The following is a 27,123-nucleotide window of genomic DNA, read 5'->3' on the forward strand; positions in this document are numbered from 1 at the left end:
ATCGCTACTTTTGGCGCATTGTCTACCTCGCGCTATATGTAGGATAGGCGTTTATTGGTAATAGTATAAACCAATCTTAAGCCCTGTACCCACGGGGCGATGCTGCCACTGCACAGAGCGAGGTGCTTCAGTACAGGTCGCTCGTGGCACACAAGCAAAGCACCCGTGATGTGTTCTGAGCGATCTGTGCTGAGCAGTGTATTGCCTCTGATCTAGCAGGATACACTGTCTATCTATGCGGGCGATGGCGACATGCGGGACCGCGATTCTCCGGTGATTTGGAGCATACACGCGGAGCGATCTGTGCTTCATTTCTAAGCAATCTAGTCCGATCGCTTAGAAATGGGGCTGAAATCGCCCCGTGTATATGCCCCATTAGTACCATTCTGTTAATTGTACTTTTAGTGCTGCAATCTAGTACATCAATAAATATGATTATAAGTGTGCTCGAGCATTGCCTATTGGCCTTACTTATTAAATGCTTCTAGCTGATGCTGTGCCTACTCTGTGTCCCTGTGCCACTGTCACACAAGCAACCTCCTCTCTCTCTCTCTCTCTCTCTCGCTCGCTTTCCAGCTCGCCCCTCCCTCGCTTCTCCTCTCTCTCTCCTGCCCTCACATGCAGCTCGGGCTCTGCTCCCACCACTCCACCTCTCAGCTGCAAGACACCAGGGGGAGAGAGACCAGGCAGCACCTACTGTGTACAGTCAGCAAGCCGGCTGGTTAGTCCCTGCACCACCTGCACCCTCACAGCCCTTCCTCCTCTTCTGCACAGCCTGTTTCATCCCCATAGGATGGCGAGCAGGGGGCTCCCAGAAGATGCTCTCCTACCCTTCCTCTCCCATCACACCTCCTGCAGCCAGGTAGGTGACTCTGGATGCTCTTACTCCTTAGTAAAGGTCATGCAGAGGTGATCTGCTTGTCATCACACCTTGCATCCTGCTGTTTGCCAAAGCTGTCCAGCTAAGCACAGACTCTGGGTTTACAAAGAGTTAAGGTCACCCTGCTTTACTTGTGCTGGTGTCACTTCATAGTAACAGAACTTTCAACAATTCCACTAGAGAACACGCACACGTACAACATGTCTGATCACACACACACATGTGAGAGAGATGTGACACTACTGTGTGAGACTTTGGGTATGTTTGAAGAGCTTCTAAATGTTTCAGGACCCGTCATATGCAGGCTGCCTTCCCATCAGTGGTGCCCTCATCGTGAACTGATTCCATTACTGCTTTCCTGAATCACCCCCTTTAACTCCTAGGGTTAAATACGAACTTTCATTCAGACCTGCACCCATTGCCTACTTTATGTGACATGTATACGGTGCTGTACACTATGCAGGGTTTAACCTTGGAATCTGCACCAGGTGTGTGAATACTTCTCACTGGTACACGAGAACCAGCATACAGCCACAGACCTGTAGATTGTAATTGCTACACACCAATCACGTGTACCCCAAATAGTGCCATACGGTTGTGCTGGAATTGGGCCACAGTGCCGGCTGGGTCATGGAATAAAAAGTGAATAAACTGCTGACATTCTAATGTTCATTCCGGGGCTTGTTGGTGATGAATTGTATAAGTTCATGTGAACAGGAAAAGTCAACTGAGGGGAGTAATTATTCATCTACACTGGTTCTATATATGGCTGCACTGGTTCTGTATAAGGCTATACTGGATCTTTATAAGGCTACACTGGTTCTGTATAAGGCTGCACTGGTTCTGTATAAGGCTACACTGGTTCTTTAAGTCACATAAGGTATCTTCTGTAAGAAAAAAAATGACTGCTGTTTTCTGAATGCGCACTGGGTTCTTGATGCAGGTAAAATCCTCCATCACATAGTGAAAACTCTATATTTACTGTAGTGTCTATAGTACAGAGAGCTGGATTTCTGTCATCTTCTGAGCACATTAAAGTACATTCACCTCTGTGTCTGTCTGCCCTCAGGCAGAACAACCATTATGGTAAAGGACAGGAGCTGCATTCTTGCAGTGCTGGAATCAGGACCCAACTTTCTGTATGCTATATAGCAGCCAGGCAGGGATGCTGACCCAGACCTACCCACCGTCTGCACCAGACTCTTGCTTGGTAGTGACCCTTCTGTTCACGGAACAGTTTTCTGAGACACTAATATTCAGAGTACGCTATTAACATGATATCAATCTGTGCAGGTCAATGCAAAACGAATCGGTACCTGTCTGTCACTGTGCATTTGATGGACAGCCTGTTCTGTCTCGGGAACAAGTGAAGTAGTTCCAGTTTAATTGGGACAAGGAGCAGCAGATGGTGGGAGGGAGACGGAACACGTGTGTCTGCTGTTCTTTCCTTCTTCCTGGAACATCACAGCGCATTCTAAGGGTTAATAGGAAAAGTGTGTCTGACAGGTTTTTTTTTGCCATGGGTGCTCGAGCTGTGTGACCGAGATCACGGGTAGCTGCAGATTCCTAGAGACTTGAGCAGGAGTTACAGGATGGAATTATAAGCTGTGATGATGTCACAGAGCAGTGTAACCTAGTACAGTTATCTGATTCATTTTCCATGCTGATCTGTGTGCGCGTGTCTACCGTTCCCCCGGAAAGTGGACGTGTGGCTGGTACTGCGCCAGGTATCACATGACCACAAGACAGAACTTATTGACCTGTTCCTTTTACTGGTGTCTGGATAGGCAAGTCTCCATGGGGTATGAAATGAAAGGTCTACTGTGTCTAGGTAGACAGTAAATATGTTCACATCAAAAGGTGAATAGGTTGACACAGACAAAAGGTTGACATGCAATATGGTCCACATAAATAAGGTCATCACATAAAAAGTCTGACATGATTTTTTCTCAGTTCTTCATGGATCCTCTATTAGTGTAACCTGTACCCTTGCATGGCTGGCATCACTTGCCATGCTTCAGGCTTAGCACCACGCTTCGCTCCGCATGGCACACTGTACTATTCCCAGTTGTAGTCCATGTGGATGATAAAGTATGAAAAAAGGTTTAAAAAAGTGGTACATTTTGTGGAAAAAAAAAACGCATGTCAACATTTTTATGTGTTGACCATTTTCACGGCAAAAATATTAGTTGTCGCCATTTTGACCATGTCATCCTTAAGCTTAAATTTTGAATAAACAAAAAATACATACCGACCACAGGGGTCCCTAGCTAGAGTTCTGACCACCTGTGCCCCCCCCCCCCCCCCCCCCTAATCTGGCCCTGGGCACACCAAAAGGCCAGGTCCTGCTCTGTCGAGAGGAGTATTGCACTGTAACATTATGTGCAGCAACTGGCTTCTTTCACAGTGTTGGATCCGGGACTGTAGTCACAGTGGGAACGGTCCAGAAAACGCTGCTATTTCTGGACTGCTGGGGAAGGGGGGCAGTGGTGCCTGTGTGACATCACTTGCAGCCAAAGTGACCTGATGCATGTCCAAACGACATCTGGCTTTGCAGTAGTAGGCTGAGCCCTTCACTGTGCAGCGAAGCATTTTCACTTCAATAAAAGCTCAGCGTGAGACACAGCATTTGGGGCAAGACTCCCCTGCATGCTATCTTTGGCAGTTGTAGTTTAGCAAATTATCATTAAACTACAACTCAATCTGAATCAGGCCCCATGGGTCATACTGTTAAGTGACACCCCCGAGTATTGCCCCCACCCCTGGGAACTGAGCAATTGCTGTAGGCAGCCAGTGTAGGCTATCACTGATTTTGTGGAAAAAAAAAACGCATGTCAACATTTTTATGTGTTGACCATTTTCACGGCAAAAATATTAGTTGTCGCCATTTTGACCATGTCATCATTTTTCCACCGCCGACCTAGTGCATGTCTATCTTTTGTCTGTGTTGACTTATTACACATACCCATTGTCCCCTTTTGGTGTTGACCTATTGACCTTTAAACTGCTTTCCATCTTCATGTGGTTGTCCCACTATGCATGTTGTACTCCGGACACTAGACTAAAATAGTCTGGGCCTGATTTAGGGTTAAAACAGGCATGTCCAAACTATGGCCCTCCAGCTGCTGTGAAACTACAAGTCCCATCATGCCTTGCCACAGTTTTGCTATTAGGGAATACTTAAACTATGGCAAAGCATGCTGGGATGTGTAGTTTCACAACAGCTGGAGGGCCACAGTTTGGACATGCCTGGGTTAAACCATATATGTGCACAGAAATGTGTGCGTATAGTAGCCCGTATGGAGAGTTGTAGCTGCTATACCCATCATACAGTAAGTGCGCACTTATCAGTAGTGCCAATCCTCTGCATGGTCACAGGTGTTTAAGACACGATAAAAGCGATTAATAGGTACAATACTGTCACTGGCGCTGAGTGAATACCAAAGGGGGGAAATAGTATCATAAAGAATAATATATGGTCAGGGGTATCCGGACAGTTGACAGACAATTTCTAGGTTGATGGTCAATAAGTTGACACCAAGTGGTCAACATGCACACAGTCAACATTAACAAAAGGCTGACACAAACAAAAGGTAGACATGGTAAGATTGACCCTTGAAAAGGTCAACGTGAGTTTTGCATGATTTTTTATTGTTTTGTACTTTTTCATACTTTACCATCCACATAGACTCGCATTGCCAGTGGCACCACAAAGGGGTTGGGTCCTGCATCTGGGTGTCATCCACAGAGGGGTCACACCCAGGGCCGGATTAAGCCTTCGGGGGGGCCCGGGTCACTTTAGACAGGGTTCATTACAGGCCGCAAACTGCACGTGAGAATATTACCCTGTCAAAACCCAGAGTAAAGGCAGTATAAACTTGGTCAATGGGTAACTGCAGGAAAGGGGGGGGGGGGGGGGGGATTAATATTGTATGTGTATATGTATATATATATATATTTATGTGTATTTATATAAATATTCATATATATATATATATATATATATATATATATATATATATATATATATACACACACACACATACCATGCAAAGCCTGTGTTGTCCCTCTGTACCTTACTCTGTAGAACTGTAGGAGACGTCACAGACTCAGCGCTGCCTCTGATTAAAACCCTCCCACGATGAGGCTGCTGCTGCTGTTCTCCATGGGCCCGAGAAGCATGTAATGAGCTTCACCAATCAGAGCTCAACACAAGCCTCTGAGCTCTTGTGCAAAGTGTCATGGGAATTGTTCAACTCCCAGCAATGCACTTGTGCAGTCGTTCTGCCTTGGCTCCCGATGCTGGTGAAGCTGCAACACTACTCCACTCCCATGCACAAAACCTTAAGCTTAAATTTTGAATAAAAAAAAATACATACCGACCACAGGGGTCCCTAGCTAGAGTTCTGACCACCTGTGCCCCCCCCCCCCCCTAATCTGGCCCTGGGCACACCAAAAGGCCAGGTCCTGCTCTGTCGAGAGGAGTATTGCACTGTAACATTATGTGCAGCAACTGGCTTCTTTCACAGTGTTGGATCCGGGACTGTAGTCACAGTGGGAACGGTCCAGAAAACGCAGGCATTTCTGGACTGCTGGGGAAGGGGGTCAGTGGTGCCTGTGTGACATCACTTGCAGCCACAGTGACCTGATGCATGTCCAAACGACATCTGGCTTTGCAGCTAGGCTGGGCAGCCAGTGATGTGTGAGCCCTTCACTGTGCAGCAAAGCATTTTCACTTCAATAAAAGCTCAGGGTGAGACCCAGCATTTGGGGCAAGACTCCCCTGCATGCTATCTTTGGCAGTTGTAGTTTAGCGAATTATCATTAAACTACAACTCAATCTGAATCAGGCCCCATGGGTCATACAGTTAAGTGACACCCCTGAGTATTGCCCCCACCCCTGGGAACTGAGCAATTGCTGTAGGCAGCCAGTGTAGGCTATCACTGATGATATCCATCACAGGCTGTTCGGGAGAAGCCTTTTTTTTTTTACATTTTATTTACATTGGTCCATGTTTGCCAAACTGCTCATTTCAGGTATACAGTATTTTAACCAAACATTAGATCATTCTGTGTACAGTGCAAGAAGTACACCATTTTGTTTAACATGAATAAGCGTACCACTTTTGTGGCACACAATGCGCTTAGCACTGGTGACATGCACAAGCACAAAGTGTATTCTCTATCAATTAAGTTAAATGCAACAGCTTCTGATGTACAAGGCAAAATTAACAGAGCAGTCCTAATTTCACTTTTTATTATTGAGTTTGCAGTTTTGTTACATTGTATTTTATATTATTATTATTATTATTACTATCCTTTGTTTTGATATTTCTGCAATGCGCAACAATGAGAATCTATTGGTGTTAGAGAAAGATACTACAAACTTTATGGGTGATTAGCTCAATGCTAATTTTATATAGAAAAATACAGAATCCAGCTGCAAAACTGGGGCAACAGAATGGATTTTACAGCATAAAGCAGCTACTGAGGAGCAATGATAAATCTGTTGTACTTTGGCCTAGTTTGTCATTCTATATAATAGTTATTTTTTGTAAACAATGAAACTGATGTATATTATTTACTTACTGTACGTTACTCAATAATAAAAGTATTTATGTACATGTACACTGGTACATACTGTACAGTATATTCAGCACCATTGCTGATTGGTGAATGGCTGTACGGAGGAAGCATGTGACAAGACACCACAGGACCACAGGAGGGGCATGTTATGATTTTTTGTATTAGTTTCCCGTGAATGGGATGGGAAGAGCCCACAGCACATTGCTTTGTTAGTTTCCCATGAATGGGATGGGAAGAGGCCACAGCGCAAGAATCACGAATGCTGAGTAAGCAGTGAGGGAGCATAAACTGCTGATAGGTTCCCCAGGTCACACTTGGAAGGTGTCATGTGACATGTTAATTAGGATGGGCACAAGGCCTATCAGAGCAGGGGGAGGGATGTAGACAGGGTAAGGAAATCACATGCTAGAATGAGAGATCACTCTGTCCTGAGAAGCCCCACCCACCCTTCCCTATTTCTCTCTTCTTCGGCGGCGGTAAAGAACGGTCATCCTTATAAGTTCTTGTGTGTGTGTAGATAGTGGGGTGCACTCTCCCTTGACATCGTTTGTCATGGGCCAGACTTCTGTCCGGGGGATGGCCACACCACCTGCCAGGGTGGATGACCAGGGAGATTGATCACCAGCGATGGTGTGTATGTGTAGTCATCTGTAACCCCCACTTTCCTATAGTGACCATTCTTTGGTGCCGCCACCATTTATAGTTATAGTTTAATTGTCAAAAATAAATTTGACATTCATTTTTGAAACGCCAGCACTTTGTGACCATGTCTTTTTTATTAGATAAGTTAGTTGGTTAAGATTAAGTTAAGGTTTAGTTTTGTTGAACTGTAAAGTGTGGTCCTGGGGATACCAGATGGCGAGTTTATTGCTTTGTTAAGAACCTACAATGTTGGTAAGACATACACTATATTTTGGATCACAGGGAACAAGTGTAGAACTCTCCTGTTCCCTAGAAATTTAAATCTCCAAACCACTGCCAGGTTACGGCTGCACCTCATTGCCGGAGATCACAGAAACGCATAGTGATAGGGCAGTAATAACACATAAATGTGATCAATGGCAAATTCTTAATTGCTTCAAAACATTCAGATAATACTGTCCACTGAGCCTGTAAAATATGCTAATACCCCCTTTCAGACAGAAAAATCTCAAAAACCCAGGCATTTTCCAGATACAAAAACCCGGGTAATACCCCGTTCTCACTGCCGCAAAAACCTGGGTTTTTGCCAGGGCAAGCAGTAATTTCCCGTGTCCTGTCTCAGTGTGAAAGGGTCTTTGTGAAATTCCCGGGTATTATGCCCCGGAAATTACACACGGGTTTCTTGCAGGGTTTTTCCTGTGTAATACACGAGTGTATGGCAGTGTGAACAGGCTAGACCCGGGTTTTTCTCACAAAATGCAAAAAAGCAAGTTCATTGCATTGCTCAAAGCTGCTTTTTAAACAGCCAATCAAAGATACTTTTTATACATCCAATCAAAGCTGCTCTTAGATGCCACAAACTTGATGGCAGGCATACCAGGGGAAGCAGTGTGAACGGGGCAGACACGGGAATTTCCAGGGTCTAAGGTGCAGTATGAATGGGGTCTGTAGAGCTGAGATGCTCTGTGACCCGCCAAAAACACTGGAACAAAAACCCGGGATTTTGCAGGGGCGGCAATGAGAAAGCAGCATTAGACTAATTGCTTTGCAGAGAGCAGGGGAAGCTGCAGGGCACAAGCGTTTATGCCTGGGGTAATGGTGGGAAGAAGATCCAAATGGGAATTAAAAAATTAACTGCGCTCTGGTGAGATGACGGAGCTCCCTGCCCTTCTGTTTCCCCTGCTCTCTGCAAAGCAATCCAGCTTGGTGGCGCGTCGGTGGGAGATACAGTGGTACCGGACATGGGACTGTGAGCAGCTTTGCCTTTGGTCCACAGCGTTCAATTACTTGGTACGAGGCTTTATTGTGGTGTACCTTGGATGTTTTTTTACTTACTTACTTGAGTGGTATGCTCGGAAATTTTCCGGGCTCAGCTGCGAGCATACCACAAATATGAAATATGAAATAGGTGCGCGCCAGTGGTGTCCAGGTGTGCACTACTGGCGCAGCACCTCTAGAGCCCCCCCCCAGTCATTCCCCCAACCCTCCCATCACCTGTGCTCCGGCGATCGCACGCCGGAGCTCTTCTAACCCCGCTCCACCAGCCGCCTGCCGAAATACTTTTAGTAGCAATGACGAAGGCGGCAGGCTCAGGGATGTTCGGGGCGGCTCGGGGGGACTCGGGAACGCTCAGGCACCTGAGTACTCCTGAGCCGCTGCGAACATCCCCCAGCCTTCCGCCGACGTCACTGCTGAATGTGACCGGCCGGCGGCTAAGGCAGCGGTGACAGCGGCGGCAGGGAAGCTCCGGCGTACTAACGGCGGAGCAGAGGTGAGGGAGGGGGGCTTCCAACTGTGGTGGGTTTTGCTGGGGCAGGACAAACCTGCCCTAGTAGGTTTGTCCTGCCCCATCAAAACCTACCACTCAAGGGGTTAATGCACTATGGAGCGCACCTTTCTTTCCTTTGTTGTCTAGATTTCCCTCTGTGGATCCCAGAGGTGTTTCGTACAAAAAAGGTTGCAGCTGGGACTTAATTGGACTCTTTTGCTTTGAACCCTTTGTGCTAAACATAGAGGGTATTCTCACTGGAATATCAGTATATTTATGTGGCACTTTGTGTAACCTTTTTTGGTATATATATAAATATATATATATATTTATAATATATATATTTATATACATATAAAATGATTCATCAGTTAAAGCAATATTAAACCTAGCATTCTATTTGATCCAATAATAAATGCCATCTTGTACCTTTCACAACATTAAACGCAAGGTACATATATGGCTCTCATGGGAGATGTGAGCGTCTTACCAGCATCCTTGAAATGGTGACTGCAGCATATTGGTTCCCATTGGGATATACAATATAGTGAGTTTGCAGCAAATGTAGTGTGATGTAATATTAAAGTGTTCAGAAGTTTGTGCGAAGTTCAGATGGTATACCTAGAATAGATCCGTGCACTATAGCAGCAGGGTATTCTGTAGTGTTGGCAGATGGGGGCTTTGTTTTGCTCTCCCCCATCGGAGTACTGGCATTTGGGATTCCAATGTCGTACTGCTGACCGTCGGAATTCCGACTTTTGGAGCGATATACCACACCCGTACAGGTCTTACATGTATTCTAATTAAGGTGGCTGAAGATGCGATCATATGGCACAACTAGGGGGTATTCAATCCATGCCAAATTTTTCACCAGCCAAAAAATCTGCACTTTTGGACCCCCACAAGGGAGAATAGCCCCTGTGAGTTGGGATTGCCCCTGTTGGAGCACCGGCAGTCGGGATACCGACTGTCGCAATCCCCACTGTCGGAGCATCATCCGGCACCCATATTACACAGGTTCAGTGAAACCTGTGTATTTTCACTAGAAACAGCTCAATTTTGGACCGAAAAACAGGGCTTTTTTTTTTTTGCTTCACCTGTTTGAGACGGCTGAAACAAAATCACTCATAAGCTGAGACTCATGCTGGCTTATAGGGGCGAATTGATTAGTAATCGTATAGCCCCATGCAACTAAATTAACTGTAAATAATGTTTGCGGGTAATTGAATATTCCCCTTAGGGTTAAATTTACTAAAGTTTCTAAAAAATAAGAGGTGATGTTGCACATACCAACCAATCAGATTCAGGTTCAAAACCAAAATAATTAGGTATAGTAGAAAGAGGTGAAAAGGTGAAAAAACAAACAGTACTTTTGCATGGGTAAAGGTATGAGCTGGAAATTTTGACCTGGGTTGACCGTTTCACACAGAGGAAATACCTGCGTTAATCACCTAATTACGGGGCAGAAATGTTTAATTTGCTTTTCTGTGAAAGGAGGGTTCAGCTGTGACCTGTGAAACAAGCCGGCACTCAACTGCACAGTAAAAGCTTGGATTTAGGGGCTACTCTGTCTGAAAGTGGTATGATAAACCAAAAACTGAATTTTGTGTGGAAAGATTTACATAGTACATTTTTTTTTTTGAGAAACATATTTATTGTTTTTTTCACATTAATTACAAATTAGGAAAGAGTACAATTAATTGACAATGAAGATTCAAATATATTTAAGTATTATTCCTATAACAAATATATTTAAGTTTTGTTTCAGAAACAGAGAGAAATATTAACTATCATTTCTAGATTACATCAAACATAGAAAAAGGGAAAAAAGTGGGAAGGAGATATGAGGTTGGGGGAATGACAAGACGAGTTTTTAAAAGTTTTTAGAACTTTAGGGTCTATATTTATTCAAATTTTTTTTATATATATATATATATATATATATATATATATATATATATATATATAAGCCAATATAGTATTAACATAAAAAATAAAAGACAGAGGAGTAGAGTCTCCTTAAGGGGCAATTGTTAATTGTCTAAATGAAAACCATGAAGTCGTTTCAAACAGTTTATAGATGAATGTTTGTGTGTCATTATCCAAACTATGAATGAAAATTTCCCATTTCTTGGCAAATTTTCGCACCCCTTCTTCCACATCTGGTAAGGTGGTTCTTCGTTCAAAATACATAGTACATAGTACATTGTATATATCCCAAATAATCATGGGATATCTTTTCTAGGTAAAAGACATAGGTTCGATAGGAATGAGCCATGCCAAGCCTTGTGTCTCGTTACGCTTAATCAACAACTTTGTACAAGTTCATCTGTACCTGTGGGTGTTTTGTTTGCGATGATCTTGGAAATTGCAGGGGGCAGTGGCGGGAGCAGTTGTGACACCTCAAAGAGAAAATGTTGTATATACTACAATATATTTTTGGCCATGAGGTAAAATAATAGTTTCAGTGTGTACGCTGTCTGCTGTTTATAAATGAGTCTTGAATCTGTTATATTGGTTGTCAGGGTTTTGTTTGTGTGCGTCTGAAAGGGCAGTCATGCCGAACAGCAATATATTTGAGTGGTACAATGCGGGTGATTGATGTCATAGGACAAGTAAATATTCCTTATAAAGTATTTTAAAGTTAGTTTGTAAACAGTAAATGGAGACTCAGAATTTTTTTCTCTAATACCACTTTCCTTCTTAAGGTCACTGGTTTCATAGAACCTGTAAATGGCAGTTTGTGTTTATTTATGCCAGTGACATCAAGAAAGTCATCGATTAATTTGTGTAAAACAAAATAGCATAAGAGATGGTAATCAGGGACGCCATGGTTCCCTGCTGCCATTCCATCTAAATATCCTGATTTAGGTGGTACAGTAGTGATTTCAGCAGGACAGTCCCGCTTTCAGTGTCCGGCGGACAGGGTTTGAGATTGGGGAGCACTTGTTCACAGTTGCCACACACAGCAGAGCCGCGGGGGAATTCTGAATAGATTACAAGGGTGGGGTCACATGGGTGCAGCCCAGCTGCCCATGGGGTGCCCATCCCAGCAATTGGGGGAAATGAGGGTATGATGTGATGTTACTGTTCTGAGGATATATGCAATTATGCAATATTGTGATGTCAATGTACTCAGAATAGATGTAGTTATGCAATTTTATGATTCCACTCAGCTCAGGAGAAATTTATTTTTGCATTTTTGTGGTGTCACTGGGCTCAGTTAGGCCTACTTGTGCTGTATTGTGATGTCACTGAACCCACATATATAATGCAGTTTGTTGCATAGGCTTGATGGGGATATATATAATTATGCAGTTTTATAATGTCTCTTTAGTCAGGATAGCTATAATTCTGCAGTTTAGTGATGTTATTGCAGTCATGACAGATAAAGTCAGGCAGTTTTGTGAGGTCAAAAAGAGTTTGGTGGGTGGTGCGCTATCAACAGCTGCTGGCACTGGGTTGTCAAGCCCAAACACTTAGAGGAAAAAACAAAAAGAGGTGTGCCAGCGCTGGCTGAACCAATATATAGACCAGACGGTTTCTCAATTAAAAAAGAACAATTTATTGTTTTCATATAAAAGAAATAACAATTATATCTAAAATCAAGTATATGCAAATGAGCGGAAAATGATTTAGATGTTATAATCATATACTGTGGAGCTCGATATATAATGGCTTTCTTGTTGAATGAAAGATATTTGAATAAAGATGTATATTACCATCCGTTGTTGTCTGGTATTTTTGTGAACTCAGATGAGCTGTCTGAATGACCGCTTATCCATCTGCTATAAAGTGATGTCCCTTCTTCCACTGACGTACACATTCTCCTAATTTGATTGGATTACAAATACCTTATGGGATACCTGCAATATTCCTAACATCCAGCGTAAGGAGAAGACGCCTAATAGGGAGAAAATTGAACCCCACCAAGGGAACTTTTTTTGGGACTCTATCATCACCCCATTCTGGTTCACAAAAATACCAGACAACAACGGATGGTAATATAATCTTTATTCAAATATCTTTCATTCAACAAGAAAGCCATTATACATGGAGCTCCACAGTATATGATTATAACATCTAAATCATTTTCCGCTCATTTGCATATACTTGATTTTAGATATAATTGTTTTATGTTATTTCTTTTATATGTAAACATTAAATTGTTCTTTTTTTAATTGAGAAACCGTCTGGTCTATATATTGGTTCAGCCAGCGCTGGCACACCTCTTTTAGTTTTGTGATGTCACTGGGCTCAGGATATATGTAAATATATAATATTGTGATGTCACTGTGCTCAGGATATATGTAACTATTATAATATTGTGAAGTCACTGTGCTCAGGATATATGTAACTATATAATATTGTGAAGTCACTGTGCTCAGGATATATGTAAATATATAATATTGTGAAGTCACTGTGCTCAGGATATATGTAAATATATAATATTGTGAAGTCACTGTGCTCGGGATATAAATAAATATATAATATTGTGATGTCACTGTGCTCAGGATATAAATAAATATATACCATTGTGATGTCACTGTGCTCAGGATAGCTACAATAATGTAGTTTTGTTATATAGCTCTGCTCAGGGAAGATATATTCATGTCTTTTAATTCTCACTGTTCTTGGGATAGATAGAATTAAGTACTGTAATGTTCTCCTTATATAGGAAATATAACTTTTTTTTTTAATACACTTTTTATTTGAATTTATATAATAAATGTGAGCAACGTTGGCATTTTTAGTAGATATTTTGCGCATCTCACACAGAAAAGTTGGCTCTCAAAGGGTTAGTTTATTACAATGGGCACTTTCCATGGTCCTGTAGTGTCACCATCCCTTGCAAAGGCTGCTGTGTGCAGTGTACCCGTGCCTTTTCCATGATTAAGGATCGTTAAACAAAATAGATTTACTGTAATTAACACCCATGCAGCATGGGCCACACACATTTTACCAAGTGAGTTTAAATACACTCAGGGGGGTTTTCAATCACGTGTCATGATTGTTGGTCAGGCCTGACAGCTGTAACCCTGGCCCATTTGAGTTCTGTATGCCTGTATATGGGCAGGCGGGATTCAATGTCCCGTCTGCCGATCGTCGGAAAAGGGGCGTGTCCGTGTAAACGGCCATGGTTTGTCCAGATACGGCTGTGATCGTGACAATCCATGGCCGTTCTCGGCAAAACGAGGCCGACTCCTTGTAAAGTCAGGCCAGTTCTGTCGATCTGCATCTTCAATGCTGTCGGAAAAGACAGCATTGAATAGGTGATCGTAGCTCATTCCTGTGTTGGAAAGAGCGGCGGGGATTGAATCCCCTAAGGGTTTTCAATCTCTGTTGATATTGTTATCAGTGGAAACATCAACAGTTGCCATCCCGGTAGACACCCGCCTGCTACAGATTAGCCTCCCTATGGAGGCGAGTCTGTACTGTCGGAAACGGTTTTCGATGATCCACAGACTTTCCGACACTCGAAACATTGAATACCAACTGTCGAGTTGTCTGAAGCCGGTTAAAACAACTGTTGGGAGGTTCCGGCACTCGGAATACTGGACACCCCTTAAAGCTTATTTTACTGAGTATCCACAATCCAATGCAGAGTACTTAAATTAATAAAGTTTGAGCATTACTTTCCAATAGGATCAGATAAAAAAAAAAACACTTGATGCCTGATCTGCGCAGTTATACACCCAGTGATATAATTTATTATATACACAGGATATATATAAAGGTGAGACCAAAAGGTTATGTGACTTTTTATATATTTTATTTGTTTTAAGGTCAATTGTTTATTTCAGTTATACACAGACATAGACTTTGATATATGTTGTAATGTGTCATTTGTGAATGTAATTAATACATTTGATAACATATACATTAGTAGTTAGTTATACATTCACAACATAACTGCAATTAATCACATGTAACCAGAAACATTAATATAACCTGGCTCATTGAATCCGACAAATTTTAATTACAGAAATTGTTTAGATGGCACAGCTGACAAACTGCTACGTATATTACACGATAGTCTACATATTAACGATCATTGACTTATGCAGTGTTATTAGTTCTCATGAATAATGTATTTCGCCAGAGCATCCTGTAATTCTAGAGACTGATACTGTACAGAATAGGCCACTGTTGTGCTTTTAGCCCAAACTGCATCGGTCTCATACAAGACCCAGCATTCCATATAGGTCGTGTTTAGCAGCAGTTTTTTTCTAAATTTTTTATTAAAACCCTGGATTTAAACCTTTTAGTGCCAAGTGGATTTATCAAAATAGGTGTAACAATTTCTAAGCAAACATATTTATTCATCATAATGACCTAAAATTTTGACCTTATATAAGAAATATATCCTTCTTTTACACAACATTTTTTATTTGAATCTATATAACAAATGTGAGCGACGCTGGCATTTTTAGCAGGTATATTGCACATCTCTCATCTCTGATGTTGACACTCAAAGTGTAAAATATTCCCATATAAAACATATATTTAGTAGTTTTGAGTTTAACTATGGACTTTTTAATTAGTAACTTTGTTGAAAATGAAAGTTTAGTTGCCCCCACCCTTGCACCACAGTCTACTGCACATGCATTTATGCCTGGAGTAATGTTGGGAAGAAGATCCAAATGGGAATTAAAAAAATAACTGTGCTCTGGTGAGATGACTAATGGCCGTCAGGAGTGATATCTTTACACACTCAGCTAAGCACAAATTACAATCTCAGCAAGCAGGTTCACTGTACCTCCACATTTTATTGCTGGGGGAGGAGTCACAGCATTTGTGGCGCCACACCCCAACACTCCCACCAGATTCAATAGCTGGTGGGATGTTTAAAAAATAAAAATCACTGCCTATTTCCCGAAATTGCAGGGTTTAGCTATTCAATTGCTGGACTGAACTTCTTTAGAAATCTTTTTCCATCCACCTCCAGAAATTTTCCCTAAAATCTTTCATTACTAAAATCACCAGGACTTTATTATTTATTTATTTATTTACAATTTCTTATACAGTGCAGCAGATTCCATTGCACTTTACAATAGTAGACAGTGATAAAACAAACTGGGTAACAACAGACAGACTTGGAGATAGGAGAGCCCTGCTGCAAGCTTACAATTTAAAGGACTTGCTCTAGTACCCCAGAGGCACCCACAGAGAACTAATTAAGTAAATGGAAGGGTACTTGTGTATTATCACAGCGCCCGTTAAGTAGTTTATGTACTGTCCTATTCAGCGTAGCGTCCTTTCAGCACAGCGGCGGCAGTTAGGTAGTGAGCATAGTGTCCCACCAGCGTAGTGTAAACGCTGTTTGTGACTACGAATGTGACTGCGACTGTGTGCACGTCCCCCCCATTAAGTGGAATAGTGCAACAGCGACTGTGTGTGCGTTCACTTCGAAGCAGAGCTAGCAGAGCTTTACGCAGTCAGCTTAGTTAGTCAGAGGTGAAGGTGAAGCAACTGTGACTAAGCTCCTTGTTAAAATTAATTTGGAATGGCTGCTGAACCAATGACAATATTTAACCTGCTGCAGACGGAGGAGGAGTCGGTGGCATTTTTTCAAGAGCACCACTTGCTTCCACAGACGTAAACCTGTCTCCATAGGTGCCGATTCTGTGGGTGCTCAAGGGCCCGAGCACCCATGGAAAGTGATGAGCACCCACGGACCCAAGTCCCGCTGCAGGGCCACTGTATTAACTTGCTAATTTGCGGCTGCAGCACCTGCATTGCTGGACCCGCCGCCTGGGAAACAGTATGCCGGGATGGCGGGAAGAGTGTATTCCATCCGCAGAGTAATAGGTGGATGTGAGGCAGGCCAGCCTGTGCGTGCTCTGTGCGTGCTGTGCACATAGCGCACACTGACTGAGAAGCTCAGCAGCAGCCCTTCTGCCCCAGTCCCACCGCACTCCCCCTCCCTCATTGCCAGCACAGGTACTGTGGGGGCATTTATGTACCTGCATTGTGGGGGCATTTATGTATTTTGCACTGTGGGGGCATTTATGTATTTGCACTGTGGGGGTATTTATGTACTTGGCACTGTGGGGCATTTATGTATTTGGCACTGTAGGGGCATTTATGTATTTGGCACTGCTACCATAATTTGAATATTGGAGACAACTGTACTACGTAATATAAATTGGTTTTATTTTGTGGCCACACCCCTTCCCCATGAAGCCACTCCCCTATATTTTTGGCTTGAGCACCCACCAGCAAAATCATAAATCGGCACCTATGCCTGTCTCAATGGCCACCCATTGCGTTTGAGCATAAAAGGAGTGTATGTGGCACTGCCACATTAAAACATGCAGAAAGAAGGTCAGTCTCCGTACGGTACATTGGTTTCACGGCTGTCGCATCATGTTTCTGACCCTTCTGCGTTTTATTTTTTCATGGGCAGAGAAGCTTACAAGCATATCATTTTGTAAGCGGCACCTGAACTTATCAAACAAAACCACCATTTTGTATAACAATTTGATGCGTGAGGCCTGCACCCTTGATTTCATGTGCCCAGCCCCAACGCCGGATTGAAGGACCCGGAAAAATTGTAGAGGTGAACTAAAGTCTATTTATCCAGCGCAAGAATCATGTTGGACATGTCCTACCTCAGCAGTTGCTCTTTGGCGGCATATCCTGTGAGACAGGTGAATGTTTCATAACACCAGAGGGGCACTGCGCGTCAATACCTTGACTCCTACCTGCAGGAGTTTATATGACACAAAACCCTTGGTGCAGAGAACGCTTTCCTGTGCATTTTACACGCACTAACTCTGGTCCTAACGGCCGACAAACCAGCCAACACAAATGTTGACGCAGCTGCGTCAACATTAGCTGCATCTGAAGGGAATGAAGAAAGAGAATAATGACTTGGATGCTATTATTGAACATTGTTCATTGGTTTTCTACTTTCTTCTTTATTGTTCAATAAAATCCAGTTGCCAGTGAACACATGTCATCATTACTGTTTCAGATGGATGATATGCCAGGTGTGAATGTTTTCTTCAAACATCCCCACTATTAAATAGCGGTCAGTATTGAAATGTAAGAGGTATATTTTTTTAAAGCGGGAAGGTGATGCCCATGTCAACCAATCAGATTTCTACTTATAATTTTTCTATCTATCCGATTCTAAAAGATAGTAGCTCGAATCTGGTTGGTTGATCTGGCCAACACCTCCACTTTAGTAAAGATATCCCTGGGGCTTGATACATCTGGTCCCCAGGGACATCTGGTCCCCAGGATATCTTTACTAAAGTGGAGGTGTTGGCCAGATCAACCAACCAGATTCACAGGCTGGGTTTTAAAAATGACAGGTAGGAGCTGATTGGCTGCTTGTTTATCACTCTCCATTTTATCACTTTTTGAAGCTTGATACATCTGGCCCAAAATAAGTGAGTTAAGGGATCCAGAGATGTTGGACCTGTCTCAGGGATTTCTAGCAATGCCATTAGTGAGACAGTAATGTCTGTATATGGCAGCTCTGTATGGGAATGGCGGTGTTCTCCGATTTACCAAGACTCCAATGTAGGGTTATATTTACTAAAGTGCAGTTTCTCAGAAGTGATGTTGCCCATAGCAACCAATGAGACTTTTTTTTTAATCTAGCAGTCTAGAACAATGGTTCTCAACCTCTGTCCTCAAAGACCCCTAACAGTGCATGTTTTGCAGGTCTCCACACAGAATCACAGGTGAAATAATTAGCTCCACCTGTGATCTTTTAAAATGTGTCAGTGAATAATGAGTGCACCTGTGCACCTGCCGGGTGACCTGGAGAACATGCACTGTTGGGGGTACTTGAGGACCGAGGTTGAGAATTACTGGTCTAGAAGATAATAGCTGGAATCTCATTGGTTGTTATGGGCAATATCTCCACTTCGAAAAACCTGCATTATAGTAAATATCCCCGGTAGTCCTTTGTTGCTGTGATCATTGTGGTTATTGCAGGTTTTAGCATTCATTGGGAAAGCGGCTTATCAGGGCTCAAGTACTTATACAGGTTGAGTATCCCTTATCCAAAATGCTCGGGACCAGAAGCATTTTGGATAATGGTTTATTCCGTATTTTGGAATATTTTTATTTTTCAATGCTGTATCTTGCATTTAACACATCAAACACATGAAATAAACACAAATATATTTTATTTGTGCATGAGACAAGGTTTTAAAACATAAAAGTTTGTGTACTATCTCAGATGCTGAATTTGAATGCCAAGCAATTATTTTCTTGCACATATATAGTGCCAGTTACATATCATATCCCCAGTAGTGCCAGTTACATATCATGTCCCCAGTAGTGCCAGTTACAGATATCCCCAGTAGTGCCAGTTACATATAATTTCCTAAGTAGTGGCAGTTACATATAATTTCTCCAGTAGTGCTGGTTACAGATGTCCCCAGTAGTGCCAGTTACATATCATTATCCCAGTAGTGTCGGTTACAGATGTCCCCAGTAGTGCCAGTTACATATCATTTCCCCAGTAGTGCAGGTTACAGATGTCCCCAGTAGTGTCATTTACATATAATTTCCCCAGTAGTGCAAGTTACAGATGTCCCCGGTAGTGCCAGTTACATATCATGTCCTCAGTAGTGCCAGTTACATATAATTTCCCCAGTAGTGCCAGTTACATATCATGTCCTCAGTAGTGCCAGTTACAGATGTCCCCAGTAGTGCCAGCTACATATCATGTCCCCAGTAGTGCCAGTTACATATAATTTCCCCAGTAGTGCAGGTTACAGATGTCCCCGGTAGTGCCAGTTACATATCATGTCCTCAGTAGTGCCAGTTACATATCATGTCCCTAGTAGTGCCAGTTACATATCATGTCCTCAGTAGTGCCAGTTACAGATGTCCCCAGTAGTGCCAGCTACATATCATGTCCCCAGTAGTGCCAGTTACATATAATTTCCCCAGTAGTGCAGGTTACAGATGTCCCCAGTAGTGCCAGTTACATATAATGTCCCCAGTAGTGACAGTTACAGATGTCCCCAGTAGTGCCAGCTACATATCATGTCCCCAGTAGTGCCAGTTACATATCATTTCCCCAGTAGTGCCAGTTACAGATGTCCCCAGTAGTGCCAGTTACATATCATGTCCCCAGTAGTGCCAGTTACAGATGTCCCCAGTAGTGCCAGCTACATATCATGTCCCCAGTAGTGCCAGCTACATATCATGTCCCCAGTAGTGCCAGTTGCATATAATGTCCCCAGTAGTGCCAGTTATATATCATGTCCCCAGTGGTGCCCGCCCCCCCCCCCCCCCCCCCCCAAAAAAAAAGTACATTTAGAAGACTATGGTTTTCTGAATAATTTGGATAACGGATATATGAATAAGGAATACTCAACCTGTATAAATATCTGCAAGAAATTATTCCTTATTGACAGAATATGGAGGAGAAAACAATAGGTCCAACTGCCATCAATTGTAAATGGGCCCCTGTACGTTACTATTACTGATATATAGGTATCTTTATATTTCACTGATTTCAGTATTATCCAGTATATATGGTTAAATGAATATTGTACATTGTATTTGTCTAGTGACCATCCAAGAATTGCTGTGATCTCATGTTACTGTATAATATAATTCCCTGGTGTACAAATCATCTTCCTTCTAGCCTTCCGAAAGCCTTGTGTTGGCAATGCTGAGACAGAGAACGCAGCCACCAATCCCAGCCCTGCATAATAAGTGACCTTATTCTGAGAACTCTGATGAACAAAGCAGAATATTGCCACTTTGAAGCCTTGATACATGTTTCTGTGCCAGTGCAGCTGTTAGCTCTTGTTTAGACAAACATGATTCCACTGATTGGCTGCAGACATTTTATTAGCTGAAATAGAGATAAAGTGACATATTCGCCACGTTACGCAGTGTGCCACAAAAATCCAGCACTTTTACCTACAGTATGTGAATTGTCCCTAACTGTCCCTACCCTTACCCCAAAGACCACATACTGTAGTATACAGTAAGGCAGTGATTTTCAACCTTGTTACCTTGCGGAACACTAAATAAGATTTTTAAATTGCCATGGCACCCACAGGAAAAAAAAGCCAAACCTATTGACACCCATATAAAAAAAAAAATCACACTGGTCCTCACAGGTAACAAAAATAAATTACATTGTTCCTTTACATGAAAAGAAGAGACCAGTAAATAGAAGTTGAACTGGTGGTGTCTGTAAACTGGTTTGGGCATCTCTAGATCTGGGGGCACACTTGAGAACAGCTCAAGGCACACTAGTGTGCCACGGCACAGTGGTTGAAAAACACTGCAGTAATTCCACCAATAACGAAGACTGCATTGCTAGAACCGCTACCTCCGTGGCCATGTATCTCGATATTTGTGACATTTCGATCATCACTAGCAGAGGTACAACGGTCTTTCTGTTGTGGAACCAGAAGTCCCAACATAGATGCCACAAGAGTCAAAGGATGGGGTGGTGATCGAGCTGTGAGGCTGCTCGACCAGCCACCAGCTCTGTATGTTCGCAAAGGCCAGACTATTAGGCCAGACAGCCCCATCACACATCACCCCGTCTGGCATTTGCCACAAGTTCCTGCTAGCTAGTCCACCCCTGGTGCTAACCAGTCCTATGTTATAATATCTGTAAACTGGAAAAGATCTGTCACTTTAAAAACACACCAGGCCCTTAAAACCAGTTGATAACATCAAGAATTATGATCAGATCAATTCAAATATTGCTGTCCCTTAAACATGACCACTTAGATCTGACTTGAAATGCGCTGTTCTGAATTACCACTTAAATCTGTACTACCCTCTAGTGAAAAGCTTAGTGCTCTAATCCTTATAGCTCTGTCCCAAAATCCATGCAAAGGGAGGTATTTGAGTGGGAGGACCAATCCCAAATGTTGCTAAACATGTCGTTTGTGATTGGTCATTTAATGGTACAGATTTGCTGTTGGATTACATTCACCTTTGCACTTTAAGGAGCTAATATGTATTTTAATACTAGACATTAGTATAATATATAGAAAGTAGAAAAAGTCTGCGGCTCCTATTTTGGTAGACACTGGAAGGATTATCGTAATTGCTTTTACAGGCCATATAAAATACCGATACTTAGCAAAAAGGAAAACAAACACATTATCTAGAAGAGCTGGCACACGTTAAAAAGATAAAGTTCTATTCATGCTTTCATACCTGGGCTGCTGCCAAGAAATGACTAAAAATGGACTTTTACTACCGCCACTTTGCTGCCGAAATCTAATTTGGACCATTTGCATTACTTTTTGGTTAAACTATCGACGGGACATAAAAGGGTTTCTAAAAAAAAAAAAAAAGATGTTGCAGTATAAAACTCTTGGCTTTAGAATCAATAGAGTGTACTCTTAAATCCTCCTAAAGTACAACTTCCTACATTATTAATTAGCGCTTAGCAACAATTTAACAAGGGAAACAACTTCCTGTTCGGAGAAGTTTATAAGGTGACCTGGCACACACAGTACCTCAATGGCTTCTCTTATTAAGATAATACAAATGTCTTCTATTTCAAAATACACTTTGCAGATTAACCTTGATTATTTTTTTTATCGTACTACTATGTCTAGTATGACTTCATCTAGTAGATTGGATGAGCAAGGCTGTTTAACTTGCAATTTGCTATGAATAGAGTATTCGTTGGGCTGGAGTCAGAGATATATATATATCTCTGGTGGTTTGAGATACTGAATGCTCATGTTCAGATCTTGCCCTGTGACATCACACAGTGGGGCAGATGTATTATTCCTGGAGAAGAGATGAACTGGAGATAAAGTGAAAGGAGATAAAGCACCAGCCAATGAACTGTGTTTGAAAATGACATTTGGGAGTTGATTGGCTGGTGCGTTATCTCCTTTCACTTTATCTCCAGTTTATCGCTTCTCAAGGCTTAATACATTTGCCCCATTGTACCCTGGACTCTGCAGCAGGGGATGAGGTGGAGCATTTGGCAAAACAGGGGTGGGTGTGTGTGTGTGTAGGTGTGCCAAGGCCAATGTCTTCATCATCCGACACTGAATTACTGGCCTCTGCAGCAAAGTTCTGGTGGCCATTATGAGTGACCTTATGGTTACCCAGATGGCTGGTAGCCACTCAGTTCATCAGATGCTGCATTCCCAGTTTACAGAAACCTGCAGTTGGTGTATTTGAACTACAAACACCTTCTGCCTCTGGGCAGTATTCAATGAGAAAAATTTGCCCTGTTTTATGGCGAATTTGTGCTTTTTTCGCCTTGGACGGAGCATTTTGCTCTCCAAAAGCGAGTAACCCTATTCAAAGTGAAATATTCGCCATCTTTCTAAGTGATTTTCGCCGTCTCTCTCCATGTAGCAATTCTCCATCTTTTCATGGAGAGCTGGAATGTGAACTTTTAAACTAAAAGTTTTTTTTTTAAATTTTGGTGTAAAAAAATCAGGATTTTTTTTTTGTGAAGGGGCATGTTATTTTTATTCACGTGCTTATAGCACATGAATATATATTTAATTTTAAAAAAAAATATATATATATATATTTTTTTTTTACACAGAGCAGCCAGCAGGGGGCCGGAGCTCTCGAGCCGCTCATTAGATATTCATATATTCACTGCATCCGATCATTAGATATGCACGATCGTGTGCAGTGAATACTGGGTCCCCCGCTGGCTATAGGGGGGGCAGCTTGTGCTTCCTGGGTCCCGGGGAGCCCACCTCCCCTCCACATATGTTCTGGGGCAGCCAGGGAGACTTTAATCCCCACGGCTCCCTGCCACGGACGCTCGTCCGCTGCAGGGGTTAAGACTTGCCGCGAGTGGCGGCGAGTCTTAACCACATTGAATAGAGGGAGCAGGAGTGGCAGCGAGCCCTCCGGAACAGGGCGAGTGCATGGTGAGAGAAAAAATCTCTCGCCATGCACGGCAAATTTTTTTCACTGAATACTGCCCTCTGATTCAGCTCCTTTGACTTTATTCATTCTTTTTGATTCTTACTGAATAGCTGTAATCGTATTTGATTTATCAGCAAGTAGCCTATCAGACATAAGGTTTATTACAGCAGCACAGATTATTTCAGATTCATTTAAGTGTTTGATTGTGTAGTAATAAAATGACAGTGAGAAGGGCTACATTAACATAGGTCCAGTCCAGGGGCGTAACCAGAACCTCATGGGCCCCATAGCAAAGTACCCTCATGCCCCCCCCCCAGCGATGGGGTGAGAAGGTGACAGCAGTTGGGGGAGAGAGTGAGGGACAGCGACAGTAGATAGAGTGATAGCGATGTATGGAGAGAAAAGGGTTTGCTACAATATCACTGCTGCAGCAGCATGGACGGGACTCCATCGCTCAGCATTAGAGGTCCCATCCACTGACTACAATTCAATGAAAGGGGCTTCTAACGCTGAGCGCTGGAGTCCCGTCCACGCTGCTGCCCTAACATTTAAAATTACCGGCACTTCCTCCTTCCTTTCTGAAAGCTGGCTCCAGTCCTATTGGCTGCTGCTTCGCCACAAAATCCTCCTCCTCTAATATCCCTTCCCCCTCCAGTGTCGACTGCCGAGCCTGCCGCCGAGATCATTCTGCGCGCTGCAGCAAGAGAGCGGGCTTGTCCCTCCATGACGGACACCTCCCCGGCACGCTCCTGCGCTCTGCTCTGCACACTCGCTGGTCTGGTGTGACAGGGTGCAGGGGATGCAGCAGGCCCCTGGGACAGTCCAGGCCCCATAGCAACTGCACCCCCTGCACCCTCGGTAGTTACGCCACTGGTCCAGTCAGTAGCGAGATATTGCTCTGCCAAATTGGTTGATAAGATTAAAGGCCTGATTCCACCCAGGTTCAGATGCAGCCAAATTTGGAATGTGAATGAGTAGCAAACAGAATATACATGTGAGCATCTGCCTGTACACTTAAAACTACAGTGCAGGTGTCAGCTGTGGATAGTCTAAGATTCCACCTCCACACTGTCACTTGAGGGGCTGGGAAGTGAGGATTGGTGACCTGCTCTGAGCCTCTGATTGTTACATGTCAACCAGGGCCGAGCACCAATGTCAGTGGCACCATTGATTCCCGTGTTTGACAGTCCTAGAGGGGATCGGTGGGCAGCCACCTGGGTTGTTGACGGGTCATGGCAACTGGCTTCCGATTGCTGTCAGGCAGTCAGGATGATAGAGAAGGGTGATGTCAGATGTCACAAGGCTCCCAGACATCTGATTGGCTGCCTGTTTAAAAATTTGCCTGGCAAGCCTTATTCCAGATGCCGGTTATAGTTTCTGCTCCTGTCTTGTGGTCTTCGAAATCCCAGCCAGTTCCTTCATCCCAATGCAGACACACCGTTGCCAGCTGTCCTGTTATTGTAGCTGGCCGCGGCACTGGTGGCTGTCAGACATCACAGTGGCAGCCGCTGGGCAGCAGGGAGCGCAACTTATCGCTCTTATCGATTTAACTTTCTATCGAGAGAATGTATGAAACTGCATAGATAACAGTGACACAGTGGTTAGTATTGCTATCAGGTTGAGTTTGAAAGTACTGCATAACATTTAGATGCTTTTTACGGTAATTAATTGTTATTGAATAATACTAACACAGTGGGCGGGATGTACTAATGAGAAAATGCAATAGAAACTCTGTTTGCAGGGTTTTACCGCATTTCTCATACATACTAAGCCCTGGTTGCTGGTGTTACCCTATAATAACCTGTGGGCTTCTTTCTGCATCGGTTCTGTTGAAGGATCCAATTGGATTCCTCCCAGCATCTCCTGCAGTCACTGCTTCACTTTGCAAATGCACAGAGGGAGTCCCAGGGCTGAAACCCAGATGCCCAGGGACCGGAGTGCATCACAAAGGGCAGCTCATATCGGGAGAGCTGCGCTTTGGGTTACTAATCACATATTTAAGTACATATGGCATGGCAAGTGTGAAACAATTGGGGTGGTACTAGGGGGCATGATCAAGTTGTGAGGTTATAGTTCAAAAACCGCTGGTAAAAGGCTCCTTTACAGCTTCATGACATACATCAAAGGTTTAAAGAACTTAACCATATTACCATCAATTACTGCCATCCCCATAGATCTCTATGAGAACAGTAGAACATGCAAAAATGCAATTTATCAAGTGCCGAAAAAAGTGAATCTTTTCACTACTTATCAATGCAATCCTGAGATAGCTATGCCCATACTTCCCTGTTTCTCTAAGGGAGCAGATATACTGATTGGAACTTCAGGGGTTGGACTTAGCTAGGCCCTGCCCCCAAAGTGGCACAATTCATGGGTCCCCTGAGGGGCAGGACCAATTGATGTGAATTTGCATAATTGATCCGACCCTCCACTCCTGTCTAATCTCATCATGCTAACTTCACTAGGAAGCAGAGAGCATGCAGCCTTGCGGGAGAGTTGGCTATGTCTGGCAAAGCAGGTTAGACTACAAACGTCCATCCATGTTCATCATGCTTTAGCCGGCATTGTCAAAAACTCGTAAAATAAGGTTTTTTGGGTAAAGTGCAGCAGTAAATTTTTATGATCCATAATCATACATTCAAGGGCTTGTTATATACATTTCTTCGTCTCGTCATCAAAAAGAAATTACTATGTAGAATGTAAAATGTTTTTGTTTCTTTACTGTCCATGTTACATGCTTTCTCCACGTTCTTAGGGTAATTTGTATCACTGTATCCTGCATGATTGCTTACCCCAACCTCATCATTGCCATCACAGCCCTTCAATAAAGGATATAATTCTCATACTACATCTTTTTTTATCCTAAGTCAGTGTGGCATAAGTGAAATTAAATGTTGGTCTCCGCTCACGTCCCAGTGGAGCGGTTTAATGTTGAAAAACCATCGCACAGGACGGTGGAGGCAGAAGAAAGGTCAGAATTGTCGCTGGGACAGAATTACTGTAACTACACATTTTCAGCAATGTGTAAAATGATTTTATTTTGGGTCAAGTGTCCTGTACTCTTTTTACAAGCAGCGCTTAAGACTCACGTTGGCCTTCTGCCTTACTTTAGTATATACAGTAGAAGGCTTTTGACTCATGGTGTGAGCAAATAATTTGCTTACAATAAATATTACTTTAATTGGAGTGGATGGAAGTCAAAGTAATCGCACCATTGTGTTATAATGAGGTTATCTCTTGTAGTTTGTTCGATCGATACACACATTTCAGCAATCCGATAAGAAGCTTAAATAACCATGAATATAAATGTGTGTTATTGTATGACTCAGTTCTAAGGTATCAATACTAACTCAAACATCAGTAATTATAGAGTACGGCAAAA

The 27,123-nt window shown here is 42.9% G+C and overlaps 1 protein-coding gene across 2 annotated transcripts in view; it reads left to right on the forward strand.

Moving 5' to 3' along the window:
- Positions 1-624: 624 nt before the first annotated feature.
- PPARGC1A (PPARG coactivator 1 alpha) overlaps positions 625-27,123 on the forward strand; it is a 1,315,783-nt gene continuing 1,289,284 nt past the window's right edge. The window contains exon 1 of one of the 2 annotated variants that reach the window (XM_083161395.1): positions 625-862. In XM_083161395.1, coding sequence (XP_083017521.1) covers positions 794-862 — 69 coding nt within the window. In that variant the 5' untranslated portion in view covers positions 625-793. The remainder of the gene's footprint in view (positions 863-27,123) is intronic. The other variant, XM_083161397.1, reaches the window with a different exon arrangement.

Source organism: Crinia signifera, chromosome 1 (assembly GCF_055691185.1).
Source record: "Crinia signifera chromosome 1, ASM5569118v1, whole genome shotgun sequence".
Classification (NCBI taxonomy): domain Eukaryota; kingdom Metazoa; phylum Chordata; class Amphibia; order Anura; family Myobatrachidae; genus Crinia; species Crinia signifera.